Here is a 27943-nt window from a genome sequence, read left to right on the forward strand (position 1 = left end):
AAACGAAACCAAACGTTTTCCCAAGAACTAAATTTCAAGGAACTGACCCCATCGTCGTTCCGTGACCCCATTCTAAGAATAAGCCATGTTTTAGTTTGGTTTCGAAGTAGTGTGTTTGCGAGACGTCTTTTTTTTTAAAGGGGATTTTACAAATTCTTTAAAAAATGCGCATTGTCTTTATAGCATTCTCGGTAGTCAGTGAAATTCTATCCTATGTGCGTGAAGTCCCGCGACGTGGTACGCCATGGGTCGCAGGATTTAGGCCAGGGTTGACCCATTATCCCAATAGGAAAATACTAGTATAAGGCTATTTTTTAAAGTTTTATAAATTCATGAGAATTCCTGACGATTCTGACAACGTGCAACATTTTCGTTTAGAATCAGTTATATAGTAGGGTGCTGGGGTAAGGCGGGACACTTTTAGTAAGGTGCTGGGGTAAGGCGGGACACTTTTAGTAAGGTGCTGGGGTAAGGCGGGACACTTTTAGTAGGGTGCTGGGGTAAGGCGGGACACTTTTAGTAGGGTGCTGGGGTAAGGCGGGACACTTTTAGTAGGGTGCTGGGGTAAGGCGGGACACTTTTAGTAGGGTGCTGGGGTAAGGCGGGACACTTTTAGTAGGGTGCTGGGGTAAGGCGGGACACTTTTAGTAAGGTGCTGGGGTAAGGCGGGACACTTTTAGTAGGGTGCTGGGGTAAGGCGGGACGCTTTTAGTAGGGTGCTGGGGTAAGGCGGGACACTTTTAGTAGGGTGCTGGGGTAAGGCGGGACACTTTTAGTAGGGTGCTGGGGTAAGGCGGGACACTTTTAGTAGGGTGCTGGGGTAAGGCGGGACACTTTTAGTAGGGTGCTGGGGTAAGGCGGGACACCTTTAGTAGGGTGCTGGGGTAAGGCGGGACACTTTTAGTAGGGTGCTGGAGTAAGGCGGGACACTTTTAGTAGGGTGCTGGGGTAAGGCGGGACACTTTTAGTAGGGTGCTGGGGTAAGGCGGGACACTTTTAGTAGGGTGCTGGGGTAAGGCGGGACACTTTTAGTAGGGTGCTGGGGTAAGGCGGGACACTTTTAGTACATTTATATTCAAATATCATGATCGTGTTTTGAACAATTAACAACGGTCTAGGGGAGTCGTGAAGATACGGTCTTACAAGTTACAACTCTACACCCGTGTCGTTGTTTCCCGCCTCGCAAAGTTACATTCATTCGTAACTTATCAGAGAATGAGGTGCAATGACAGTCATTATAACACGGGTGTTCTGTTTCATACACCTCGTGCTCGCTTACAAGTTACCGTGTATGTAACTTATTTACCCTCGCATAGATAAGCAATGCGCGGTTTGGGAGGAACGTGATTAACAACACGGGATGATAAAGTTGCTCTGCTTAAGCGTTTAAAGTGCAAGGAATGCCAAATATTCAATCTCTTAAAAATGTAAGGCTTAGCGGGGAAATTTTTAATTAAACGAAACTGAATCATGGCTTAAGGCTGTTAATATTTTAAGTAAAAAATAAATCGCGAAGGCCATTCAGTTTCCGAAGCTACATTTCACACAGCTTTTGTAGATAATAAAATCCTTGTCCACGTCGTGGCAATCTACGATGGTTTTATGTTTGGCTGCCAATTTCGACAACCCATAGGTGACCACTGGGTTGTCCGCGCCGTGAGTGGAGCGCCTGTCTCTAGACCCGAGAACAGACGTTGAGCGTGTATGAGTGTAACTTACTTTATCCTCGCGTGGCCGGAAAACGACAGTCATTATAACACGGGTTTAACACCTCGTGCCAGCTTACGAGTTACGTTCTTGAAACTATAGGCTTGACGCGGACGCATGTGTTATATATAGCCCCTGTCACACGCTCTAACGTTGTGTAAGTAAATTTTTCGATTACTGAAGTCTCGAATGCCAGAAGTTCTTGACTTACCTGCAGCTCCGTGGCGCCGTCTCGCGGCGATGAATTTTAACAATAATAAAGATTAATAAAGCACCTATTTTACGTGCGATTGTAAAAATATGGAACCATTGTTTCTACTAATATAATGTAAGAATAAATATTTAATGTATTTAAACAGCTTTGTTGTCATATTAAGTTAGACAACCCCCTTTAAAAGTAAATAGAAAGTAAAATAATACGCATGACTAGTTTTATGAAATTTTTCAAGATTTCTATTACTTTAGATTTTCTGTTTCTATTTTTATTTTCGAAAGTTGTTTAGTTTTGTTAAAAATGTAAATATTTTCGTTTTTAAACATAGTATTGAGTGTATACGTATAGTATTGAAGTTTTGGCTATCTGATGTTGCTATAATTATCTAATATGGTAGCTGTTTTTGCTTTAAAACTGCTTTAAATTAGTAACAGATGTATACGCGAATTGAAAGTCGATTTTAAACTTAAATTTTCAGATTATGACATCATAGGTTCCATTGTTACGTGCGATATTTTAAATCAAAATGGAAACCGACGAAGAAATGATAATCGGCAGGTTTACGAAAATGGAAAGAGCAGAACAAGACGATTTATTGAGAAAACTTTTATTAAAATGTAAACCCAGGCAGTTACAAATGTTGTACGGAGATACACGGCAACTATTAGCGGTGGATTTCGTCCCGTTTATACCCCGTGAAATCGTAGATAGAATATTTTCGTATCTTACCCCACAGGAGTTATCAAGAGCCAGTTGCTGCAGCAGCCAATGGAGGGAAAGAGCAAATTCCAGCAGTTTGTGGAAAGCTTTATGCAGAAGAAGATCGTGGCTGCATTTTGGTGAAGGTTCATGCCAGCCACAAGAACTGTTTAGTTCTACGCCTGTCACATTAGCCCCTATGACAGTGCTAACTTCCCCAACATTCACCCCTATTATAAACACGTGCAAGTATATGCCTCCCATGTGCAAATGGAAGGATATTTACATAAGAGCCAACCACTTGCAGAAGAACTGGGCCACCGGTAGATATGTGGTCATGCCGCCAATGAGAGGACATAAAGATCGTATTTCCTGCGTCGATTGTGCCGGGAATATTGTGGCTTCGGGCAGCGATGACCACTTAGTGGTGTTATGGGATGTGAGCACCGGGGACAAACTGCATGTCTTTAGTCACCATAATGATGCAGTTACATGCGTTAAGATAAAAAATAATTTATTGTTGAGTGGGTGCGCTGACGGTGTTATTCGGATTTATAACGTTAGTACTGGGAAGTGTCTTGGACAACTTTTAGACGAACATCAAGCAAAATCTGGAGTGAGATTTCTATGTTTTGATGGCACAAAAGCAATTAGCGGTCACGACGATAAAACGGTTCGAATTTGGGCGGTTTTGACGGGCAGATGTTTGTATGTGATGACTGGGCATACTGACGACATTGCTAGCATGATTTGCTTTGGTAAATATGCAGTCACAACTTCATGGGATGAAACTGTTAAGGTCTGGGACACTGAGAGTGGTGTATGCGCGTATACATTGATAGGGCACACAGAGGTGGTGCATTGCGCCCATGCTAATGACCAATATGTAGTAACGGGGGGAGGGGACAACGTGGTTAAGGTATGGCTGATGGGAAACGGCTTATGCTCGCAGACCTTGGTCGGACATACAGACGATGTGTATTGTGTTGGGTTTAACGCTGAAATTATCGCTTCTGGATCTGCCGATAGCTCTGTGAGGATATGGAGCTGGTTAGGTGTATGTTTGCATACCATGAAGGAACATATTGGGGTTGTGAGGTGCTTGGCTTTAAGAAGGGAGATGCTGATCACCAGTGGGGACCAGAAGAAGATTATAGTGTGGGACGCCGTGAAAGGGAAGCTACTAAATGTAGTCCATCGTAATCCGAGCTTGGTTAATATCATGGTAACTGATGACGTGAAATTAATCGCCACGTCACCCGAAGCTCCCGGTGTGCTTACCGTTTTATGTTACTGGTAATGCTACTACTTGAGAACAAGAATTTTACACTGGAGCGGCAGAACAGGAGTTATATGGCGCATAAAACACGAACTTTCTGACCAGTTTTAATAAAAAAAATGGCAGTTTATTTATATAACACAATTGTCTTATTTTTAAATATTTTGATTTAAGAATCAAAAAAACTTTTTTAACTGAAATGTTTGAATTAAAGACTATTGTGTTGTATATATAGGCTGCAATATTCACGTTAAAACAGACATTAAGATTAATTCTTTTATTTTATTTAAGGCCAAATAAAGCAGTCATTCAGTTATAAAAATTAATGAACATTATATTTGAAATAATTGGCAGTAGCCAAACTAGCAATTCGTAAAACATAATGTCACTTAAATGTAGTAAGCCTATTCTTGCTTAGTATTTATTCAAATAGTAGAAGTTGTGCCATTAAGTCCATTTATTATGTTTTTATACAGTCTTTGGTGCAAATAGAACCAACAACCTGAACAATTGTATTTTAAAAGATAAATATTTGCTGTGAATGTGGTTCAATTGAACTTGTTTTTGCGTTTATGGGCGCCAAACCTTTTCAAACACAGGGGAGGCAGGGATAGTTAGACACACAATCCTGTAAAATAAATCTAACTTTTTGGTTGTAATGTTTCCTGATTAATGCAGTGTAGAAAATTCTACAGTAGCCCTGCCCACCCCGCCACCCCAGGTTTGGCGCCTATGTTCGATAATTGTCAAATTGTTTTTTTTACCCCTTTTTTCACCAAAAATGTTCCGTCTTATCCCTTCCTTAGAAATGTGGCTGTTTAGATAATTCTCGTCTTCGATTTTTTATTCACATTTTAAATCTCAAGAATTATTTTGCTTTGTTGTGTATGTCAGGGGTTAGTTAACTTTGCCCCGAGGTCATTTCTAAATCATTTATCAAGTCCCATAAGACATTATTAGCAATTATAGCATTAACTTAACTGTTAATATAGGTAATGGGCCAAACCTGGCATAAATCGAAAGTCGTCAAGGACCTCACACATAGAGTGTCTCCCTCCCATTTGTATTGTGACTTGCATATGCTACTAGTATTTAATACAAATTCTGGCCCATAGTTCAACAACTGTTACCCCTGGTCTTCTACATTTACAGAAAACAGAAATAGCATTAAGAAAAGGTTATTGTGTTGTTGACATGTACTTTATAGCAAGCTTCCCAAATCTTAAGTGTCAATCAAACTTTAACCTTATTAATATTATATTTCTATGTTTCGTGTTTCTTATATTATTTCTATTTGCTCTCAACTTTAAAAGAGTCGACAAAAGTTTTGTTCGTTTTTATTTTTACCAGGGCTGGTTTGAAAGGCCAGAACAACTTTTTTTACAAAAAGGGGTGCCTAAACCCCCCTGATCTCCCCCTGAGTACGCCCCTGGTCCCAACCAAGCCCTGACTTAACCCTAGATAGTCTGCTGTGTTTGTATTTTCACTGTGGTTATGATTTTAGATCAGGCATGTTAATATAGGGATGGATCAATTCTATTTTAAGTCTGTCGTTGGTTTGGCGAAGAAATTGGCCAAGAAAAAGAATGCAAGATTGGACCAGGTAATTATGTTTAAACTTTAAAATAAAATAGTAATTATATACCTGCTTTTATTTGGCTCTTCGATTACTGTAGCAAATTTGAAAAAAAATAGGTAAATGAAACGACAGAATAATATAGCAACAAAACAAAAATTGTTTAACTTGATCTAAAATATAAATAAAATTTCATGTTTTTTCCAAATATTTGATTATTGACCCAAAAATGTTTAGATAATGTAACATAATGTTGGGATTTTTACCCAACTTTTATTTCGAAGTAATAATTACAAAGTATATTTCTAGGTGAAGTTGCTGAAAGAGTTTTGTCCCAAGATCATAAACGGGTCGTACCAACTTGACAATCGAAACTACTTTGGAATTATTGCTCTAAGCGTTTATATTGTTGAATCTAAACTTGAGGTAAAAGGAATGTAAATACATAATATGGTGGTCATAAAAGGAAATCACAATTGCCTTTTTCTTGTGTTCTCTCCTCCTGCAAAGTGAGAGAATTTCTCACTTTGCAGTAATTGTAATATTTACTGATTAATGCAATGCATACAATCCAGGGTAGGCCTGCCCACCCTGCCAGGTTTGGTGCCTATGATAAATTGTCTAAAGGCTACAGTTTTGTGTACATAGTTACTGTAAATTTGGTTGCAATCTTGGGGTAGAAGCCCAACTTTGGCCTAAATCCACAGTTCCCTGACAAAGGTCTTCACCTTCACCTATATAAGCAGAATAAATATATCCGTACTTTACATAAAGTAGAAATAAAGGCATCCATGTACCAGTTATGTAATACACATATAAACCTAAGCATGTATATTAAGCATGTATAAGGGAAAACCATAGAGTCGTAATTTTAGGGTACAGGCATGTGTAATATACCAATCCACTTCTCCCCAGCACCATGAAACATTGGTTCCTTACTTGGTTGATTTATTGCGATATCTACCTTCAGCTGCATGGAGGAAATGTAATGTGAACAAACAAGGTCAGTTATCTATAAGTTTATACCTCTGTGTTTAGTAGCATGCCAAAGTGTAGACATATATACAACTTGAGATTTTATAATTCTTTGATTGTTCTTTGTTTACTACTAAAATGTACGAGAAAATAGATTGAAAAGGTGTCCCATCTTCCCCCATCCTACTATAATAGTGGTTTTGTTTTTAATATTTACAGAAATCTAATTAATGTGATGAATGCAATATACTTTGGCTCTGCTTGTTTATATAAACACTTAACAGCAGGGTAAAATCTGGGTGACATTGTTAAAATGCAGTTACACTCATAGTTGGCAAACATAGGGAACCTCATTGAATAATGTGGTGAATGCAAGATACTTTGGCTCTGCTTGTTTGTATAGACACCTAACAGCAGTGTAAAATCTGGGGTGACATTGTTAAAATACAGTTACACTCATAGTTGTCAAACATAGGGAACCTCATTGATTAATGTGGTGAATGCAATATACTTTGAATCTGCATGTTTGTATAAACACCTAACAGCAGTGTAAAATCTGGGGTGACATTGTTAAAATACAGTTACACTCATAGTTGTCAAACATAGGGAACCTCATTGATTAATGTAGTGAATGCAATCTACTTTGGCTCTGCTTGTTTATATAAACACTTAACAGCAGGGTAAAATCTGGGTGACATTGTTAAAATGCAGTTACACTCATAGTTGGCAAACATAGGGAACCTCATTGAATAATGTGGTGAATGCAATATACTTTGGCTCTGCTTGTTTGTATAGACACCTAACAGCAGGGTAAAATCTGGGGTGACATTGTTAAAATACAGTTACACTAATAGGGACCTCAATATACTTTGGCTCTGCTTGTTTATTTAAACACTTAACAGCAGGGTAAAATCTGGGGTGACATTGTTAAAATATAGCTACACTCATAGTTGTCAAACATAGGGAACCTCATTGATTAATGTAGTGAATGCAATATACTTTGGCTCTGCTTGTTTGTATAGACACCTAACAGCAGGGTAAAATCTGGGGTGACATTGTTAAAATACAGCTACACTCATAGTTGTCAAACATAGGGAACCTCATTGATTAATGTAGTGAATGCAATATACTTTGGCTCTGCTTGTTTGCATAAACACTTAACAGCAGGGTAAAATCTGGGGTGACATTGTTAAAATGCAGTTACACTCATAGTTGTCAAACATAGGGACCTCAATATACTTTGGCTCTGCTTGTTTATTTAAACACTTAACAGCAGTGTAAAATCTGGGGTGACATTGTTAAAATACAGTTACACTCATAGTTGTCAAACATAGGGAACCTCATTGATTAATGTGGTTAATGCAATATACTTTGGCTCTGCTTGTTTGCATAAACACCTAACAGCAGGGTAAAATCTGGGGTGACATTGTTAAAATACAGTTACACTCATAGTTGTCAAACATAGGGAACCTCATTGATTAATGTGGTGAATGCAATATACTTTGGCTCTGCTTGTTTGTATAAACACTTAACAGCAGTGTAAAATCTGGGGTGACATTGTTAAAATGCAGTTACACTCATAGTTGTCAAACATAGGGAACCTCATTGATTAATGTGGTGAATGCAATATACTTTGGCTCTGCTTGTTTGTATAAACACTTAACAGCAGTGTAAAATCTGGGGTGACATTGTTAAAATGCAGTTACACTCATAGTTGTCAAACATAGGGAACCTCATTGATTAATGTGGTGAATGCAATATACTTTGGCTCTGCTTGTTTGTATAAACACTTAACAGCAGGGTAAAATCTGGGGTGACATTGTTAAAATGCAGTTACACTCATAGTTGTCAAACATAGGGAACCTCATTGATTAATGTAGTGAATGCAATATACTTTGGCTCTGCTTGTTGGTATAGACACCTAACAGCAGGGTAAAATCTGGGGTGACATTGTTAAAATGCAGTTACACTCATAGTTGTCAAACATAGGGAACCTCATTGATTAATGTAGTGAATGCAATATACTTTGGCTCTGCTTGTTTGTATAAACACTTAACAGCAGGGTAAAATCTGGGGTGACATTGTTAAAATGCAGTTACACTCATAGTTGTCAAACATAGGGAACCTCATTGATTAATGTAGTGAATGCAATATACTTTGGCTCTGCTTGTTTGTATAGACACTTAACAGCAGGGTAAAATCTGGGTGACATTATTAAAATACAGTTACACTCATAGTTGTCAAACATAGGGAACCTCATTGAATAATGTGGTGAATGCAAGATACTTTGGCTCTGCTTGTTTGTATAGACACCTAACAGCAGGGTAAAATCTAGGGTGACATTGTTAAAATACAGTTACACTAATAGTTGTCAAACATAGGGACCTCAATATACTTTGGCTCTGCTTGTTTATTTAAACACTTAACAGCAGGGTAAAATCTGGGGTGACATTGTTAAAATGCAGTTACACTCATAGTTGTCAAACATAGGGAACCTCATTGAATAATGTGGTGAATGCAAGATACTTTGGCTCTGCTTGTTTGTATAGACACCTAACAGCAGGGTAAAATCTAGGGTGACATTGTTAAAATACAGTTACACTAATAGTTGTCAAACATAGGGACCTCAATATACTTTGGCTCTGCTTGTTTATTTAAACACTTAACAGCAGGGTAAAATCTGGGGTGACATTGTTAAAATGCAGTTACACTCATAGTTGTCAAACATAGGGAACCTCATTGATTAATGTAGTAAATGCAATATACTTTGGCTCTGCTTGTTTGTATAGACACCTAACAGCAGGGTAAAATCTAGGGTGACATTGTTAAAATACAGTTACACTAATAGTTGTCAAACATAGGGACCTCAATATACTTTGGCTCTGCTTGTTTATTTAAACACTTAACAGCAGGGTAAAATCTGGGGTGACATTGTTAAAATGCAGTTACACTCATAGTTGTCAAACATAGGGAACCTCATTGATTAATGTAGTGAATGCAATATACTTTGGCTCTGCTTGTTGGTATAGACACCTAACAGCAGGGTAAAATCTGGGGTGACATTGTTAAAATGCAGTTACACTCATAGTTGTCAAACATAGGGAACCTCATTGATTAATGTAGTGAATGCAATATACTTTGGCTCTGCTTGTTTGTATAAACACTTAACAGCAGGGTAAAATCTGGGGTGACATTGTTAAAATGCAGTTACACTCATAGTTGTCAAACATAGGGAACCTCATTGATTAATGTAGTGAATGCAATATACTTTGGCTCTGCTTGTTTGTATAGACACTTAACAGCAGGGTAAAATCTGGGTGACATTATTAAAATACAGTTACACTCATAGTTGTCAAACATAGGGAACCTCATTGAATAATGTGGTGAATGCAAGATACTTTGGCTCTGCTTGTTTGTATAGACACCTAACAGCAGGGTAAAATCTAGGGTGACATTGTTAAAATACAGTTACACTAATAGTTGTCAAACATAGGGACCTCAATATACTTTGGCTCTGCTTGTTTATTTAAACACTTAACAGCAGGGTAAAATCTGGGGTGACATTGTTAAAATGCAGTTACACTCATAGTTGTCAAACATAGGGAACCTCATTGAATAATGTGGTGAATGCAAGATACTTTGGCTCTGCTTGTTTGTATAGACACCTAACAGCAGGGTAAAATCTAGGGTGACATTGTTAAAATACAGTTACACTAATAGTTGTCAAACATAGGGACCTCAATATACTTTGGCTCTGCTTGTTTATTTAAACACTTAACAGCAGGGTAAAATCTGGGGTGACATTGTTAAAATGCAGTTACACTCATAGTTGTCAAACATAGGGAACCTCATTGATTAATGTAGTAAATGCAATATACTTTGGCTCTGCTTGTTTGTATAGACACCTAACAGCAGGGTAAAATCTAGGGTGACATTGTTAAAATACAGTTACACTAATAGTTGTCAAACATAGGGACCTCAATATACTTTGGCTCTGCTTGTTTATTTAAACACTTAACAGCAGGGTAAAATCTGGGGTGACATTGTTAAAATGCAGTTACACTCATAGTTGTCAAACATAGGGAACCTCATTGATTAATGTAGTAAATGCAATATACTTTGGCTCTGCTTGTTTGTATAAACACTTAACAGCAGGGTAAAATCTGGGGTGACATTGTTATATTTGGTAGTATGCTAAAGCATCAGTACTGCGGCAATATGCGTTGCTGAAGTTGTTATGCTTAACTTTGTTCTAATACCAGCCTTATGTATATTATTTACCTGTGTTGTGGGTTTAGCAGCTATAGACGATAAGGTACAACCTATTTCAAAGCTCTTTGTTTAAAATTTGTTTACGATGAACTTAATGAATAATTGGAGCAACTCTGCCGAATGAATTAGTTAAGGAAAGGCATAATAAACGAAGTAACAGTACACTACATGCATTAAACGCAAAACTGATGAATTTGTCATTGCATCACCACACGTGGCATTCACGGGCGAATAATGCCATGTGTGACGTAGCGCGTGTGTGACGTATACACGTAAAAAGACGATATTCGTCTAAGCCACACTTTTATTTGAAGCTAATTTTCCTCAGGTAGTCTTTACCCATAGCATGTTTTAACGACTGCCGTTTTGCTGCAAATTCTTTTCTCTTTATTGTTTTAAATATGTTGATCTTAGCTATCGTATGCAAAGATATAAATGAAATAAAAATACACAGTATGATGTTCATTCTGCTCTATTGGTTGTTTGATCCTATATATAACACATAATAAGCTGTATGACATCACAGAGCAACTCCCACTCCCAGAAAGATTTGCATTTTGTTTAACAACCGTCCTTAGTGATGTCATAATCATCTCGTTGTCGGGTGAATACAAAGTCAGTTACCATGACGATATAACAACAGCGTTTGTTGATACTATTACATCACTATGCAAAGTGTCAATCTCGTCAAATATCACTCAAGGTAAGCGAAACTTGGATTATAACAAGTTTGGGACAAAACTTGGGGTGACATTGTTAAAATGCAGTTACACCCATCGTATAACATCCATAGAAAATAGAATAAATTCAAATCTGTAGTGTTTTGGTTATGAGCTAACTCTGCTCCAAATCTCAGGTCCTTTGGTGTGACTTACTGCAGGATTTCACCCATATAGAATAGAATCTTTAGCCTACACCGCTACACATTATAAAATTAGACTTTTAAATAACCCCCCCTTTTCCACAGCTACTTTATACAGCATCGTACTCCCAACATTACTTGGTTTGTTACGTGGTTTCACCCGCACACCCAACCACCCCATGTTTACCTCTATGTTTGGTGTGGATGGTAGTGAATCAGGGGAAACACCACATAGTATGATGGGGAAGGCCCCACATAGAGATGATTACAGAACAAAACGTAAGTAAGTTATTTTTATGTCAAAATTTTAGGACAAATTTAAAGTTACAATCCCCAACCTTTACCCCGTAGTAATTATTGTAATTCTAAACTCTGATAGACCTTCATTCTCATGTCGTAAACATGCATTTGAGTGTTACTCTTGGGCTTCTAACATGGATTTGTAATACCCCAGAGATTCAATTGAACTACTAATTAATAACCATTATATCTTACATCTGTCAGCATTTGGCAACACTATTTAACTGGGTTCAATTTGATGGTAGGTAAGTAGTTCACATTTTCTCTCTTAAACAAAGAGGCCAACTGCCAGTGCTGCGCACTGCTTTTATTTTTCATGCAAACACTGAAATAAAACTAACAATTGGCTTTGGCTTCAAGCCTTGAACCAGTAACATTTTGGTTCAGGCAGGTATGCTGCCAACTGAGCCATGGAATTTTTTCAGTGCTGCGCAAGCTTTTATTTCCTATGTAAACACTGAAATAAAACTAACAATTGGCATCACTTTTAAGGTTCCAGTAACTTGATGTCGACCCCTGGAAAGCATCAACATAGAAACAACATTTCATTCATGGATGGTGACAATGGATTCAATTGGTTCACTGTCAAACAAGCCGGGCAAATAATTGATGTTGTGAGTTCATAATGACTTGTTTGTTGTGTCATAGTTTTTAAAGGGGAGCTAAAATTTTTATAACTGGTGTATGGATTCTAGTTTATATGGGCGGGGTCCTACAGTGAGTAAGGGGACCTTGGATGTAGGTATGTTGCCCCATTACTCAAGATATTTAATATTATCGATCTACATGGGTGAGGTCTTTAGGGCGGCCATAGCCTATGGAATCTGAGATTTAGAGTATTTATGACATTATAAATAATATGTAGATGTGTAGGCTAGCCATACTGTACAACCTCACCCATATAGAATAAACTAAAATTCCCATTTTCCAGCTGAAAAATTTGTTACAACCAACTGTGTTAAACAATCTTGATGTGACTCTCTCATCCATGGGGAATGACCCACAGGGGAAATACCCCCCACTACACTATTCATCTATATCCGAAGTGTTGGTTTTGTGCGCTGCAAAGTTTCTTAGAGATGTAATTAACGTTAATGAACTCGATGGTGGGTCCATCAACGGATTAGTTAACGATGTTCATTTTCAGATCTATTATTACTTCATTTAATTTTTAACAATGATTTGGTCTTTTTATCTTTTTTTCTATCTTACATTGTTAAGGTCCTACAGCTGCTGCGAACTTATACGTAACCCCAAATTCTCTGCGATGCATTAATCAGTAAACATTTTTAATAAATTTGATTGCATGTATAATTAGCATTGCCTCCCCTGCTTTTTAAAATGGTTGCCGCTCATAACCTAGCAATTGTTTAACTTAATGTTTCATTGTCTGTTGTTAATTAATTAGGATGTTTATGAACCTATAAAGTTGTTTACAACCAGTGTTTCCAGGTGTAAAATGCAAGGAATACAGTAGTGTTGCCGAATCTAGTTTTAGCCATGGATATTCAAAACTAAGCGTAATGTTACAAAATAAAGAGGATTTATTACAACATAAACTACAAAGGTTTCTTATGCAGGTATGTGTTATGAATATATATTATGGTTCATTACTTTAAATTGCTACTCTGGTATAAATGTAGGTATGGGCTATTGGATCAGTGTTTCGTTTGCCATTCAGCAACACAGTATGGTTTGAATTTGGATTTTTTAGAGCAAACCTAAAGTTATAGAGTATATATATATGTAGTGATGCTGTAGATATATCCAGTTCACGGAATTAACTGTTTGGTTAATATACTTTAAAACTGCCAAGCTTTCAGGTAATGTGCTAACATTGCCATAAATTCAAGTTTCTCCAACGTGTAGCATTGTAAAACTTCAATTCAATGATACATATACAAGTTTTATAAGTTTTGGGAACAGTTTATAGATACCTTCCTCGGGCAATGTGAAATATCCGTATACGACTCCCTTTCTATAAAATCTAATCCCAAAAGTAACTTAATACAAGTAATGTTTTATACACATTAAGCTCCAAAACCACTATTTTACATTTGATAAACTCCCCCCCCCCACAGTGCAGATCATGCGCTGCATGCCTTGATGCGATACTTGTCGTTCACACAGAAGATAATGGGGGTTCGCAAAGTTTGTTTGAGAAGATGACGTCAAGGTTATTATCATCCGAGTCAAGTCATGTCATATTGGCGCATTTGCCTTTGCTGCATGCGTGTTTAAAGGTGAGGTTTACGCACATAAATAAGCCAAGCTACCCATAAGTTTAAGATACTCTGAATATTTTAGCATGTATACAAATTACTTGCGTAGCCATGTTATGTGCCTATGGGAATAAGAGTTATTGTTTGCGGGCCGCTAACTTTTACAAATTAAAAATATTAAAAAAAAATTATGTCTAAGCGCTAGACCAATCGAGTTAGAAAAAATGAACTTTTATCCGAAGTGTAACAAAGGGATTTGATTTGTTATAAATGAACTTGTGCATTCTTTCAACTAAAGGGTTTATTTTTAACTATTTTTGAAAATATACGAACATTTTAGTATATATAGTAGGGTGGGGGAATCCAAATATCCTGATCATGTTTTAGGAAATTAACAACGGTCTATGGGAGTTGTGAGGATACGGTTTTATAATTCTTTGAATTTTCTTTTTTTACCACCAAATGGGACGAGAAAATAGAATGAAAAGGTGTCCCATATTCCCCCACATGCTATATATGTATTGTAATTTGCCTATATGTTAATACATGACTTGTATGTAAACCCAGGGCTTAGGGGTTCTAGCGAGATCTTCTCCAAGCCAAGTTTCCCAAATACTTTCAGTGTTGCGCGAGTTCTTACTCAAACCAGCACCTGCGTTGGTTAAACTCAAGAAACTTGAGAAATCGGCACCACTGGGACTTAATAACACGGAGACATGTAAGTTGGTTGGAATGAAGTGGTAATGGAATGCATTTGTGCATCCCAGTGGTCACTACATGGGTTGTGTCACCCTGGGTGTTGGGGTAAACTGACATAATCACCTGTGAAAAGTGGTGCAACAAATTCAAGGTTATTGTTTTGTTGACACTTTGTAAAACTAGCTGTCAAAAATACTGAAGTGTTGGTCAAATACAACTTAACTTATATAAACATCTTTGAAAAGGGGTGCAACTAATTAAAAGTTATTATATACGTTTAGTATTTTAACTTTTTTATTAAAACTACATTTATATTGTATTTGAATTACACTTTCAAACATACATGTATATAATATGTCATCACAAATACACATTATGACATCATAACCACCCACAGTAGGGAGAAAGGCATCCCACACCTCTCTGATGTCATCGTTTGAAGACCAAGAGAAAGCTTCGTATGCTTATATTAAAACTGTTGCCATTCAAAGCATTTGTAGGTAAGTTGGTTGCACCAAAGTAACTAATATGCGGGTACATTATGTCCACGTGCATAGGCACCAAACCTTGGGTGGCAGGGTGGGCAGTCCAACCCTGGAATTTTCTGCACTGCATTAATCAGTAAACATTACAACCAATAAGTTAGATTTGTTTCACAGAATTGTGTGTTTAACTATCCCTGCCTTTCCTAATCAACAACTATGAGTGTAAATGCATTTTAACAATGGCATCCCAGATTTTACCAAACAAAAAAATGTTTAGAAATTTTTTTGGGATAAAGTTGCTTAAATCGTTTTCACTCCCTCCCCCAGATCCTTGGAAGTTGGTTGCGAAAGTGACCACGATTGCGTTCCAGCTTTTCTATCCTCGCTTTCAAACGATTTGTTCTCACCCGTCAAGCACGAGAGGTATATAAGCTACTAGAGGTCGACCGATATATCGGTTCACCGATATTATCGGCCGATATTTACGTTCCACCGATAATCGGTATCGGTAAAAAAGCGCCGATATTTCACCGATATATTAATAGTTCGTGCGAAGCGACGTGCGTCCTACTTGACCTTTACGTGTGTTCGTAGTTTAACGTCCACGTGTCTCGTACTTTAGCCTTCACGTGCGTGCTAGTTTAACGTCCACGTGCGTCATAGTTTGACCTTTACGTGCGTCGTATTTATGCGTGGTAGTTTGACTTTTACGTGCGTCGGAGTTTGACCTTTACGTGCGTCGTAGTTTGACCTTTACGTGCGTCGTAGTTTGACCTTTACGTGCGTCGTAGTTTGACCTTTGCGTGCGTCGTAGTTTGACCTTTACGTGCGTCGTAGTTTGACCTTTACGTGCGTCGTAGTTTGACCTTTACGTGCGTCGTAGTTTTGACCTTTACGTGCGTCGTAGTTTGACCTTGTAGTTTGACCTTTACGTGCGTCGTAGTTTAACGTCCACGTGTGTCATAGTTTAACGTCCACGTGCGTTGTAGTTTAGCGTTCATGTGCGTCCTAGTTTCGTACAAAAGCAAAACCTTCCTAAAAACATGCATGTTTCCTAAAAACATGTAGACCAACCAATTTTTCTCTATAACTTGCAATATCTTGAATACAGGCATTACTTTTGATTAAAACTGATCATTTCATATGTTTCGCTATAGTGACAAATATCGGTAAAATATCGGTATCGGTATCGGTAAAAGCTAAAAATATCGGTATCGGTATCGGTGGAAAAAAGTGATATCGGTCGGTCTCTTTAAGCTACCACTACCTTTATATTGTATATAATTAAACCCCTTGGTTTCCCACCTGAGGATAAACATGAAAGTATCCTAACTCGACAGTGAGCATGAGGTGTATGAAGCCACCATGTATGATGTGCAACACCTGTGTATTAAACCCCCTTGGTTTCCCACCCCGAGGATAAACATGAAAGTATCCTAACTCGACAGTGAGCATGAGGTGTATGAAGCCACCATGTATGGTGTGTAACACCCGTGTTATAATTTAACAGTGAGCATGAGGTGTATGAAGCCACCATGTATGGTGTGTAACACCCGTGTTATAATTTAACAGTGAGCATGAGGTGTATGAAGCCACCATGTATGGTGTGTAACACCCGTGTTATAATTTAACAGTGAGCATGAGGTGTATAAAGCCACCATGTATGGTGTGCAACACCCGTGTATTAAACCCCTTAGTTTCCCACCCCGAGAATAAACCCCTAACTCGACAGCGAGCATGGGGTACACCCCAATAATACTAACCCCATTATACCCGCAGCACCAAACACTTGGTGAAGACACACTGCATTGAACTAATGTCACGTATTGGTGTCGCCCATGGTTTGTCCAATCATCTCATTATACAACAGGTTAGTGGCAGACATCACCAATATGTGTTGGTTAATGGAGATTATATTCAATAATGGTGAAGTTTTCAGTGTGTGTGCATCCCTAACATGAGTTTGCGTTTGATTAATTCATATTGTACTATGTGAATATTCCGGGCACATAGAGTAACATGTTAATTGGTAAACACATCAAATAAAGGGAATAAAATAATGAATATGACCCAACAAGGCCGTTCATGGACATTTAATAATAGAGATTCTATTGTACTAAGCCACACGACCACTTAATAACATCAGTTATATTCAATAAGAAAGATATTACACAGGTTGTCAGTACATTACAGCAAAGGTTGAACTCCCCATCGTCACCTTTGGATAATCTTATCATTGATCAACTTGCTTCAATAGCTTTGCTTGGTCCGGTAAGTTAATACAAGTTTATTTTATATGGGTGAGGTCCAACAGCGATGCAGCCATGGCTCCTTAGGTTTACATCAAAGTTGGCCCATTACCCCAACACCCAGGTTGCTACAACCTTTTAGTGACCACTGGGTTGCAGCACTGTCTTGTCCAAATACACATACACCAACAGTATGGAGCTTTGAACCCGGTATCCTTCAGTTACGATGCAAGTACCTAACCACTCAACTCTTACTGCTAATGCTATGAATATTATAAAGATTATAAATTTGTTAAATTTTTTTGCAAATAACTTAAATATTAAAAGTTGCTTTCCTGGCCTAAGCTGTAAATATTAAATTAATTATACCCAGAATTTTTTTCTTTCTTTTTTTAAACAGCACTTGCTGAATTCAGTTTTTTTACCGAGCTGTATATATGAAAGGAAGATGGAAATGTAAAATAACATCTGAATAACCTAATCCCCAATGAATAAGCTAATATGAGGGAATAATTGAGATAAATCACTCTGTAAAAATAAATCCCCAGGACAAACTATACCAGGAGATATTAAACATGTTGTTGCAACTTTGTGTGAAAGCAAGCTCAGCTAAATATGGAGTTAAGAACGATAACGATGCTGCTAGCTTCAGGTTGGTGGGATATCTGTGTGTATGTGTAATTACATTTCATACTAGAGCATTTCTGCCTAAATACCAACTGCGCGTGTGGTTTCTATGTTCAGTATGTTTTATCACTCTAGTTTTGCTCCATTCAGGTTGGTGGACTAACAATGTGTGTGCATATTAATGCTTTCTGTCTAAATATATATATATATATTTATTGAGGAAAAGGGAGCTTTGGTATTTTGGAGCTTTGGTAGGAAAAGGGAGCTTTGGCAAAACAGAAACGCTAAATAATTGGTTGTGTTGCACTACTACGTCCAAAGTTTAATTCCTTTCTGTTCTCTATTTGTTAAGCGGTATTTATCTTTTATGTAGAAGCATACGTTGTTGTTATTGTTACTGTAACACCTACTGTTATATTATGACATCACAATCATAATTATGACATCCTTCCTTGTAATGACAACGAATCCATCATAATATTGTTATAATGACATCACAATAACAGGCATTGTTCCCTTGCGACAATCAACGCACTAGCCAAGATAGCTTTGAACTTAGACAAGGGAAATCCCCCAGTGGTACAAACCCAGGTATTGATGATAATTAAAGTTAAATAAATAAATGTAACTTATTTATCCCCATGTTGCCGAAAACCGACAGTCGTTGTAACACAGGTGTTCTGTTTCATACAACTTGTGCCCACCTCCGATTTACAGATGTAACTTTGTGGGTGATTACTTTATGTATGGCTGATAATTTGTACAACCCAGTAGTGACCAGCGAACCACTTAGCTAGGGTTAATGGTAACAACTTATCAAAACAGGATTTTTAACAATATTTACCTACTCGATTTTACTTATGATGTAACAATCACCATTATGACATACAGGGAACCCCAATTCGTTCTCCTGCAATATTTGCTGACTCGCCATTAAAAAGTCCCGAGTCACCTTCAAAAGCTCCCGAGTCACCCCCAAAGTCACGACTCGAAGCACTCTTGATGAAACTTCTTGAACTTTTCGTCCAACTTGGTCTCGAAGGAAAGCGCTCTGTTGACCGTGTTGGGACCACCAATGGAGGACAGGTGTCGGGTATATTGAAGGCTTCTAACAGCGCTGGGAACTTGGGCGTTCTTATCCCTATTATAGCAGTGGTAAGCTATGTGTTTGATCATAGAAATCAAAAACTTTGTAAACACAGGGGAGGCAGGGATAGTTAGACACACAATCCTGTGAAACAAATCTAACTTATTGGTTGTAATGTTTACTGATTAATGCAGGGTGGAAAATTCCAGGTTTGACCTGCCCAGCTCTGTTTTATTTTGATTTACAGTTGTATTTGATTGACAGTTATATTTTAATTGACAGCTTCTCCGTCGGCTACCCCCCATCTACTCACCAACACCAAGGCTTCATAAACTCTTCAGGGATTTCTGGCTTTACTGCGTCGTGTTTGGATTTGCTACTGAACCAGATGGTGAGAGGGGTGTGGGTTCAAATCTATCAGGGTTGAAGAACCACGGATCCTGGGTTCAAACCCAGGCCAGGGTTGGAGAACCAGGGATCCTAGTTTCAAACCCAGGCCAGGGTTGGAGAACCAGGGATCCTAGGTTCAAATCTATCAGGGTTGAGGAACCAGGGATCCTGGGTTCAAACCCAGGCCAGGGTTGGAGAACCAGGGATCCTAGTTTCAAACCCAGGCCAGGGTTGGAGAACCAGGGATCCTAGGTTCAAACCCAGGCCAGGGTTGGAGAACCAGGGATCCTGGGTTCAAATCCAGGCCAGGGTTGGAGAACCAGGGATCCTAGGTTCAAACCCAGGCCAGGGTTGGAGAACCAGGGATCCTAGGTTCAAACCCAGGCCAGGGTTGGAGAACCAGGGATCCTAGGTTCAAACCCAGGCCAGGGTTGGAGAACCAGGGATCCTGGATTCAAATCCAGGCCAGGGTTGGAGAACCAGGGATCCTGGGTTCAAATCCAGGCCAGGGTTGGAGAACCAGGGATCCTAGGTTCAAACCCAGGCCAGGGTTGGAGAACCAGGGATCCTGGGTTCAAATCCAGGCCAGGGTTGGAGAACCAGGGATCTTAGGTTCAAACCCAGGCCAGGGTTGGAGAACCAGGGATCTTAGGTTCAAATCCAGGCCAGGGTTGAAGAACCAGGGATTCTGGGTTCAAACCCAGGCCAGGGTTGGAATCCAAAGAACCAGGGGTCCTGAATTCAAGGCTCACCTAAACCACACCATACACAGGTTACACCCAAAGCTTCTGGCCACCTGAATGGCACAACGCTGCTTGTGAGATATCGGTAAAGTCACCCCTTCTAATATTCCCTGCTGGTGATCCATTGAGGAATGGATTGCGTTACAACTCAGCATTGAAGAATGACACAGTAACACCGGTATGTGGGGATTGTATAAACCTTGTGGGTGTGGGTTCAAAGCCCGGTGGGGTGGGTTGTAACCGAACATAAAGATAATTTATCTCTTGGAATACACCAACCAAATCAAATTAATTGAAACAACGAAGGGAAATGAATTAGCAACAAAACTACAGTCGTTAAAACACGCTACGGGTAAAAATGTTTGGGAAAAAGTGTCAAATAAAAACACAACTGCTAAACTCATGGCAGAATAAGTTAACTGTTATTGAGTATTTAGGTAAAAATAATGAAGGTGTAATTGAAAGAATTGTGTATGTTAAAATCTTGGGGTCTTTGGTTCAAATCCGAATGCAGTAAGATGCGGTGATTTAAACTACCTGCAGTAAGTGCCCCATATTAACTTGCACACATTACAGGGCGAACTAAACGAACTACGAACCTTAATCTCGAACCTTCTTGGCAACTCTGCTGAAATATCGGGTCTGATAAACTCGATGGACTTTGCTTTATGTACATATCTACTGTCTGTATATAGATTAGAGAGATTGAGGTATGGTTGGGGTTTTATTTAGTGTATAAAAATACCAGTTACGTGTTATCTATGTTGTATATGACCTACGGTATGTTGGCGTCTTATATTCTTGATGTTTCATGCACCTCGTGCTTGCAAATTAGCACAAGTGTAGCTTATTTATCTTATTATACAACAGTCGCTATAACACGGGCAGTCTATTTTATACACTTTGTGTCCGCTTATAAGTTACCCCATATGTTATTTTGTGGTTAATTATTTTTCTGTATGGACAACTCATTAGTAACCACTAACTTGGGGCAATTAACGTTAAAGGCTTGCAATGGTAGCAGCAGTGAGCCTTGAACCCTCAACCTCTGGGTTAGATGTGGGCCCTCTAACCACTGCGCCATTGCTCCAGTACATGTTTAAAATTTATTTCGGTAAATTGTTGTACAAACTAACTTAAACACCTCATATAGAGCGTCACTAACTTAAACACCTCACACAGAGTGCTACACAGTGTTGAGTATTCCCCACATGTATTATTCACGTACCTAGAAGACCAAACCATTCAAAAAGATAAATCACAAATGTGGAAGTGCATCAAATCTGTGGCGGATTGTGTGTTTGCTGTTTTCCTGGATATAATTGCTTCCAAGGTGAGTTTGTATGAATAACAAGGTCTCACTCAAGACCTTACCCTTGTAGAATATTTTACAAGGCATCTCATTTAAAGTTTTAAATGCGGTCAGTTTCTATGTTTTAATTTCCTATTTCAACATCATTTTCAGCTGAGTTTTATTAGAATAAAAAGGGTATATTACATTCAATACTTGATTATTGTCTATAAACTGCCTCAGTGGGGTGTAGATGGTAGCACCCTGGGTGTTGGGGTAATATACCTACATCCCAGGTCTCAGGTGTGCCTCTGAAGACCTTAACCTTTTATAAAAACAAAATTATTTGCTGTTCTTTGAGTTTTTTGTACCCCCTTTAATATTTCGGCTGTTCCATCTTATAACTTCACTCCCCAGGTTAAAACCTCCAGCACAGAAACACTATTGGTTGAACAAGCCCAGTTTCTCCTTATAAAGTTCAACAGCGCACAGAATAGAATACGACAAGTGGCTGACAGGTTGGCTTTGGTGTTTATAGGTTTCTATTATTTAAACTATAAGTGGAAAAGAAATCTTCTGGCACTAGAGTGTTTTGAGATCTTAAAAGACAGTTGTTTTGTCTAAGACAACATCAGGGTTTGTTGTTATGTGTCTGGTCCAAGAGCACATACACTGACCAAAATAAAACAGAGAATTGCCAAAAATCTCTTTTAGACACATAAGGGAGACGTTATATTTTGTTAAAGGTTTAATGACCGCTTTAAATTTGTGGCAATTGCTGTTATCATTATCGCCAAACTTGAGGTCACATATACATAATTACAAATACTTTATTTCCCCCCAGCTACTTATCCCGATTAGTGGATTGCTTCCCCCACGTTTTATGGAACCGAAGATTTCTATTTACAATGCTGAACCTTCTGCACCAGCTCTCGTCCACTCTGGTTCCCGTAAGTTGCTAAAGGTGTTTTGACATGGGGTCTAAGATTCAGGCCAGAGATTAAATTGATATTAATCACCAACTTTTAAACTGGTTTAAACCGAACCTTGCCCTATCTACACTAGCATTGTTTTTTTAGATAAATATATGAACCAACCCTTTTGTTTGTTGGTAACTTTTCAATTTATGAGCTACTTTCATGCGTTAAGACTTTGACGCTTGCCAACCCCGTCTTCAAATCTTTAAACTACTCCAGTATACCTTTAACATTATTTAAAAGCGATTGCCAAATGCCCTTGTAGGCTCATTGTTTATCCTTTGTACGTCACGTACTCCTCCAAAGCAGTGATGTTGCATGTAAGTTTATAAAAGTCTAACCCCATTTACCTCCAGCACCCCTAACACCCCTTTGACCCCCCCGCAGCACCGTTTCTCCGAGATCCCCCCCATCCTAATCAACGGCACCCACCACCACCTCCACTTGCAAGACTCTCGTAAGATGCGAGAGAAACTCGTCGAAGATTTCACCAAACATTGTCGTCACATCCTCAAGGAGGCGCTAAAGTGGGCGCCTGCTACTACAGCGAGTCATCTGCAGGTTATATAGGGTTTCTATGTTTATCTTAGTTTGTTTCTATGTTTTTGAAATACAAATCACAAATTTATTTGTTTATTTTATATCGTTAATAAATATTTTGTTGTTGTTAAGAAATTAATATATTGTTACAGAACTACCTACTACAAGATGAAACAACTACAACACACAACAAGCACGTTGGCGTGTCTGTGGCAGCGGAAGCTTTATACAGCAACAAACAAACGGAAAAACCAAATATTTCGGTCGGCCACCGGAGGAATAAATATCTTGGGGAGGTTGGTTGGTGTGGTTGGGTAGTTGGCTCTCGTTGTTTTGTTTAATAACGATGTTTGTTGCCATTTCGTGCCCGCTTACTGGTTACCACGAATGTAATTCATTCTCATTATTATACTTAATATGAATGTTCTGTTTCATACACCACATTCCAACTTATGAAATATTTCATCTATTGGTGTATTTGGCAACCTTCGTTTAATCTATATGGGTAAGGTACATGTCTAGAGCCTGGTATTTAGCCTTTATTGGCTCATTACCCAACATCTAGACTGATATACATGTTTGATTAATTGTAACTTATTTACCCTCGCATGTTGGTGCTTTAAAGTCTTACAAAATGTTAAACATTTTTTCTCATTTTTAATTTAACATTGATTTAAAATTATTTCAGATTTCTGGTATGATTAAACTGGGTAAATCATCACAATTGAACCTTTGTGATGTCATAATAAAAGAATACAAGAGTGCATTGAAAGAAAACAATGAAACTGAAATTATGGTTCGTTTGGATTATTTTTACATTTTTAATTTCCTACATTTTAGCAGAATTTGAACAATGATAACCAAATATATTCTAGCTGTACCACAGTTTGTTTTGTTAACGCCCCCAGATGCTCCTTAATGCACAAAGAGATTTTAATTGTGTTTTTCAGCTTCTGTTTTTAAAGTATATATATATATAAAAATACACATATATATATATATATTATTTTATATATATATATATATATATGTGTGCATTTTTTTAAATATTTTTCTTTGTCTTTTAGAATTCGATATACCGAGCAACAGCACTGCTAGTGGCGAATAAAGAAGAAAGCAAGCGCGAGATTCTGCATTTAATCGCATGGTGTTGTGTAGATAGGTGGGTGGTGATAGTAATTAACCATTTCCAATTACCCGTCAGGATAATGTGCCGTCTTTGGCCTAAATCTTAGGTTCCATGGCTTACTATTCAGTTGAATTTATCATAAAGAGACAATAATTCCTAAATTTGTTAATTTGGCACGATTTTATGTTGTATATATCAAATAAACAAATTTAACAATAATTGTCCATATATGGCGACTAGAACTGGTTTTATGGCTGTAGTAATGACTGGGTTTTTAAAATTAATTATTTAATTTCACTTTCCCTTCCAGACTAACAGTTCCCATCATCGAATGCGCCATCGAGTGTTGGCAATGGCTGTTATCCTCACGTCCTAACCTCAACGTATCATGTATGAGTGAAATAACCTCAGCATGGCAGGCAACCATTGACCATAGAATGGGTGTATTCGCCCCAGATAAGGACGAAGGGGACCCACTAGCGGTGTCTGAGGACCACATACCCCACCCCGCACCTCCGTGTTGTAAACCACATTCACTGTGGATTAAGGTGGGTATGATGTTGTATGATCTATAATTTGTGGGATCTATGTCTATTTCATATTGGTGAGGTTTTTCATTCCATTTTCTCGTTCCATTTAGTAGTAAACAAAGAATATTCAAAGAATTATAAAGCCGTATCCTTATGACTTCCATACAGTATGATGTCTGTGTTTTTTTGTGTTGTTCCTTACATTTGCAAGCCTTTCTGTTTTTCTCGTGGTAAATCCTATACATTGTCCCACTGCAATTAACACAAACATTTTAGATTATCATCTTTGAAACTTTGGTGGTACCTTTGTATCACAAATGACCACCTCTGCCTATATATAAAAAGATATTTCGTTGTATTCCCCTAACACCCCCATACCCCCCAGTTTCTCCAGCATAGATTGGACGTTGTAAAATACAGCAGTGTTGAAGAAACCATGATCATAGTGGGTTTAGTGCATCGTACGTTACCCATACTACAACCTGGTTGTGGAAACTATCTGTCAAGGTGGGTTGTGCTTGTTGTATGTTATTCTGTGGGTTCTGTGGGGGTCCCTTTAATTACTACAATATTCACTACATAGCGGACATAGTGAATATTGTGGACATGCACTAATTAAAGGGACCGTGTTCTGTGTTTTATTTTGTTGGTGAGATCCTCCAGTGTGGTACGACATAGGACCTCTGATTTAGGCAATATTTGGCCTATTACTCCAAAACCCAGGGTGCTACAACCCATTAGTGACCCCTGGGTTGCAGCAATGTTTGTTAGGTGTCTTGCCCAAACATAGATATGCATTTAAATTCCCTTTTCTTTGTTGTTTTAATTAACGTGATCTTCGCTACTTTATCCGTTATTTTATGTATGTTATCATTAGCTGTTGGCACCACTTAAAATTTAGGACAGAGCTGGCCCATTACCCCAACGCCCAGGGTGCTATGTTTTAATATTATACTTTGCCCATCACCGCAAAACTCAAGGTGCTTTACTTTGTTATTATACTTCACCCCAACAGACACATATCATCAGTTGGGGCGCGATGTGACCTTCTTAGCCTATCCTTCACCATGCTACACAGTGTGGATGTGAATGCGTCAAAACTGCAGAAGAATTTCTTAAGGGAAAGGATCTATCTTTCAATGTTCGACTATTTCTGGTAAGATTTTTAATTTTTCTTGAAAAATCTCGTGCACAGCAAATAAGCTGGTGTTTTTTTGTCTGCTATTATTTCTGGGGGGTTTGTTGTTGCTCACTTTTTACATTTAAGTTGTGTTTGGTTGGTTGTGCTCGTCATGAGACCTGGGATTTAAACCATATCACCCCAACACCCATGGACGTCTTTAAAACCGCTCTCTTCGTAAATTCACACTTTTCAAAACAATGAGTGTCGTTCAAACTTACAACTGAAAAAAAATTTTATGTTACATTCCTAAATTTTAAATATCTGATATAAAACTTTGTTACAAAAAGGTTTACCAAGTTTTTACAAATTAGTAAAAAATACCAAAGTGCTGGTCAAATACAACTTAACTTATATAAACTGTTGCTGTCAGGCAGATTTGTTTTTTAAAACAGTTCTTTTAATTTATTTAAACTATATAAACGCTATTACAATAATGATCACCACAAATAAACAACACAAATTCACCTGTAATCACAGGTGTTTATATAAGTTAAGTTGTATTTGACCGACACTTCAGTATTATAACTGATACTGCACTTGCTATTTTATCACCAATCATCAACCACCACAACAAATAAACAACACAAACTATCAACAGCTCTCCGCGTAAATTTCCGGCCCAAAAATCCGACGAGCTTCGTAACGACATCAACTCATGTTTGCGGTTGTGGCATTTCGTCCACACCGATCGTAAGCACCTCGTGCCCGATCGTGGGTCCCCTGGTATCACCCCGATGAGTGGGACCCTTAGAAAGGTACCCAGTCATACAGCGCTGTCGGGGTTATCCGGGGGCAGTGGGGGTAAAGGGACAGTCCCAGCGGGGATGAATCTGTTACATGGAACGCCCTCAATGAAAAGTTTCCAAGGTATTAATTCGTTGTACTTAGCTATTGCATGATATAGCAAGTTTTTTTAACATGGCCTTTAAAATTTTTTCATTTCTTTACCCCTGCCATCTCTACTTCTCTCTATACTCTCATCCACTAAGACCAAGTAATCCAACTGTTACCCTTATGTCGCAGAGCAAGCATAAGCTGTAACTGGTGTGTAACTTTTTCCATCCGTGCCGTGTCATTTTGGACTCAAATGGCAGCAAATAAGCAGTTACTTAACAATGTTTTTTTCAGCCTATGTTTTCTATAGCTTTGCCCTTACCCAGTACAATGTTAAACTTATTATTTACAGTTGACACCTTGAGCCCGGACCTCGCATCCTTGTCGAGCGCGACTATGGCCACCGGAGGCAGTGGTTGGATGAATACGGTTCCCATGGCAACCAGTAGAAGGTCCACGTATGCTCCGAGTAAGAGGAGTTCGAAGAAAGGGAAGGTGAATGAATGAATGCAACTTATTTATCCTCGCATGGCGGGGCAGCGACAGTCGTTAAAACACGGTGTTCTGTTTCATACACCTCGTGCCCGCTTACCAGTTACCACGTATGTAACTTATTTATCCTCGCATGACCGGGCAACGACAGTGGTTAAAACGGGAATGTTATGTTTCATACACCTTGTAGCAGTTTACAAGTTACCATCAAGACACATGCTCACAATGGTAGCAGCAATGAACTCATAACCTCTGGATAACTCGTATGTCAATCAAACTGCCCTGTCACTCAAACTCACCTGTCAATCAAACGTAGGGTGAAACGATAGCCGCCCGTGAAATGATGAAGAAACGGACCCTTCTAATGTATTTAGTGACAGCTGAGTTAGATCACCTGATAACATGGTATAATCCAACATCTGGTAGTGAGAGGGTGGTGGAAGCTGAAGCTACTGTGGCTGCATGGAGGTCGCAGGTGGGTGTGTGATGTCATAATGGGTGTGTGGTGTCATAGTGGGAGTGTGATGTCATAGTGGATGTGTGATGTCATAATGGGAGTAATAGTAAAGGGCAATAGTGGT

General features: G+C 38.5%; 2 protein-coding genes across 2 annotated transcripts in view; both read left to right on the plus strand.

Annotated features, from left to right (window-relative positions):
• Nucleotides 1-2286: 2286 nt before the first annotated feature.
• On the plus strand, nucleotides 2287-5404 carry LOC149734469 (uncharacterized). Its single transcript, XM_089881722.1, has one exon. The coding sequence runs from the start codon at nucleotides 2448-2450 to the stop codon at nucleotides 3918-3920; it is 1473 nt and encodes a 490-aa protein (XP_089737848.1). The 5' UTR covers nucleotides 2287-2447; the 3' UTR covers nucleotides 3921-5404.
• Nucleotides 5364-27943, plus strand: part of LOC149734470 (phosphatidylinositol 4-kinase alpha-like) — a 29501-nt gene continuing 6921 nt past the window's right edge. The window contains exons 1-33 of the mRNA XM_089881701.1: nucleotides 5364-5502; nucleotides 5785-5901; nucleotides 6391-6478; nucleotides 11249-11425; nucleotides 11690-11863; nucleotides 12377-12498; nucleotides 12816-12990; nucleotides 13337-13464; nucleotides 13966-14127; nucleotides 14674-14824; nucleotides 15203-15305; nucleotides 15618-15713; nucleotides 17070-17160; nucleotides 17466-17561; nucleotides 18088-18191; nucleotides 18673-18757; nucleotides 19058-19321; nucleotides 19536-19644; nucleotides 20416-20564; nucleotides 20963-21096; nucleotides 21569-21719; nucleotides 22095-22195; nucleotides 22522-22627; nucleotides 23042-23215; nucleotides 23347-23490; nucleotides 23883-23990; nucleotides 24262-24356; nucleotides 24634-24871; nucleotides 25239-25360; nucleotides 25869-26009; nucleotides 26635-26903; nucleotides 27223-27365; nucleotides 27679-27837. Coding sequence (XP_089737827.1) covers nucleotides 5425-5502; nucleotides 5785-5901; nucleotides 6391-6478; nucleotides 11249-11425; nucleotides 11690-11863; nucleotides 12377-12498; nucleotides 12816-12990; nucleotides 13337-13464; nucleotides 13966-14127; nucleotides 14674-14824; nucleotides 15203-15305; nucleotides 15618-15713; nucleotides 17070-17160; nucleotides 17466-17561; nucleotides 18088-18191; nucleotides 18673-18757; nucleotides 19058-19321; nucleotides 19536-19644; nucleotides 20416-20564; nucleotides 20963-21096; nucleotides 21569-21719; nucleotides 22095-22195; nucleotides 22522-22627; nucleotides 23042-23215; nucleotides 23347-23490; nucleotides 23883-23990; nucleotides 24262-24356; nucleotides 24634-24871; nucleotides 25239-25360; nucleotides 25869-26009; nucleotides 26635-26903; nucleotides 27223-27365; nucleotides 27679-27837 — 4554 coding nt within the window. The 5' untranslated portion in view covers nucleotides 5364-5424. The remainder of the gene's footprint in view (nucleotides 5503-5784; nucleotides 5902-6390; nucleotides 6479-11248; nucleotides 11426-11689; nucleotides 11864-12376; nucleotides 12499-12815; nucleotides 12991-13336; nucleotides 13465-13965; nucleotides 14128-14673; nucleotides 14825-15202; nucleotides 15306-15617; nucleotides 15714-17069; nucleotides 17161-17465; nucleotides 17562-18087; nucleotides 18192-18672; nucleotides 18758-19057; nucleotides 19322-19535; nucleotides 19645-20415; nucleotides 20565-20962; nucleotides 21097-21568; nucleotides 21720-22094; nucleotides 22196-22521; nucleotides 22628-23041; nucleotides 23216-23346; nucleotides 23491-23882; nucleotides 23991-24261; nucleotides 24357-24633; nucleotides 24872-25238; nucleotides 25361-25868; nucleotides 26010-26634; nucleotides 26904-27222; nucleotides 27366-27678; nucleotides 27838-27943) is intronic.

The sequence above is a fragment of the Ciona robusta genome, chromosome 7 (genome assembly GCF_009617815.1).
Source record: "Ciona robusta chromosome 7, ASM961781v2".
Classification (NCBI taxonomy): Eukaryota; Metazoa; Chordata; class Ascidiacea; order Phlebobranchia; family Cionidae; genus Ciona; species Ciona robusta.

Excerpts from the sequence above, each read along its gene's own strand:
- LOC149734469 (XM_089881722.1), top strand. The coding sequence starts at position 2,448 with ATGGAAACCGACGAAGAAATGATAATCGGCAGGTTTACGAAAATGGAA.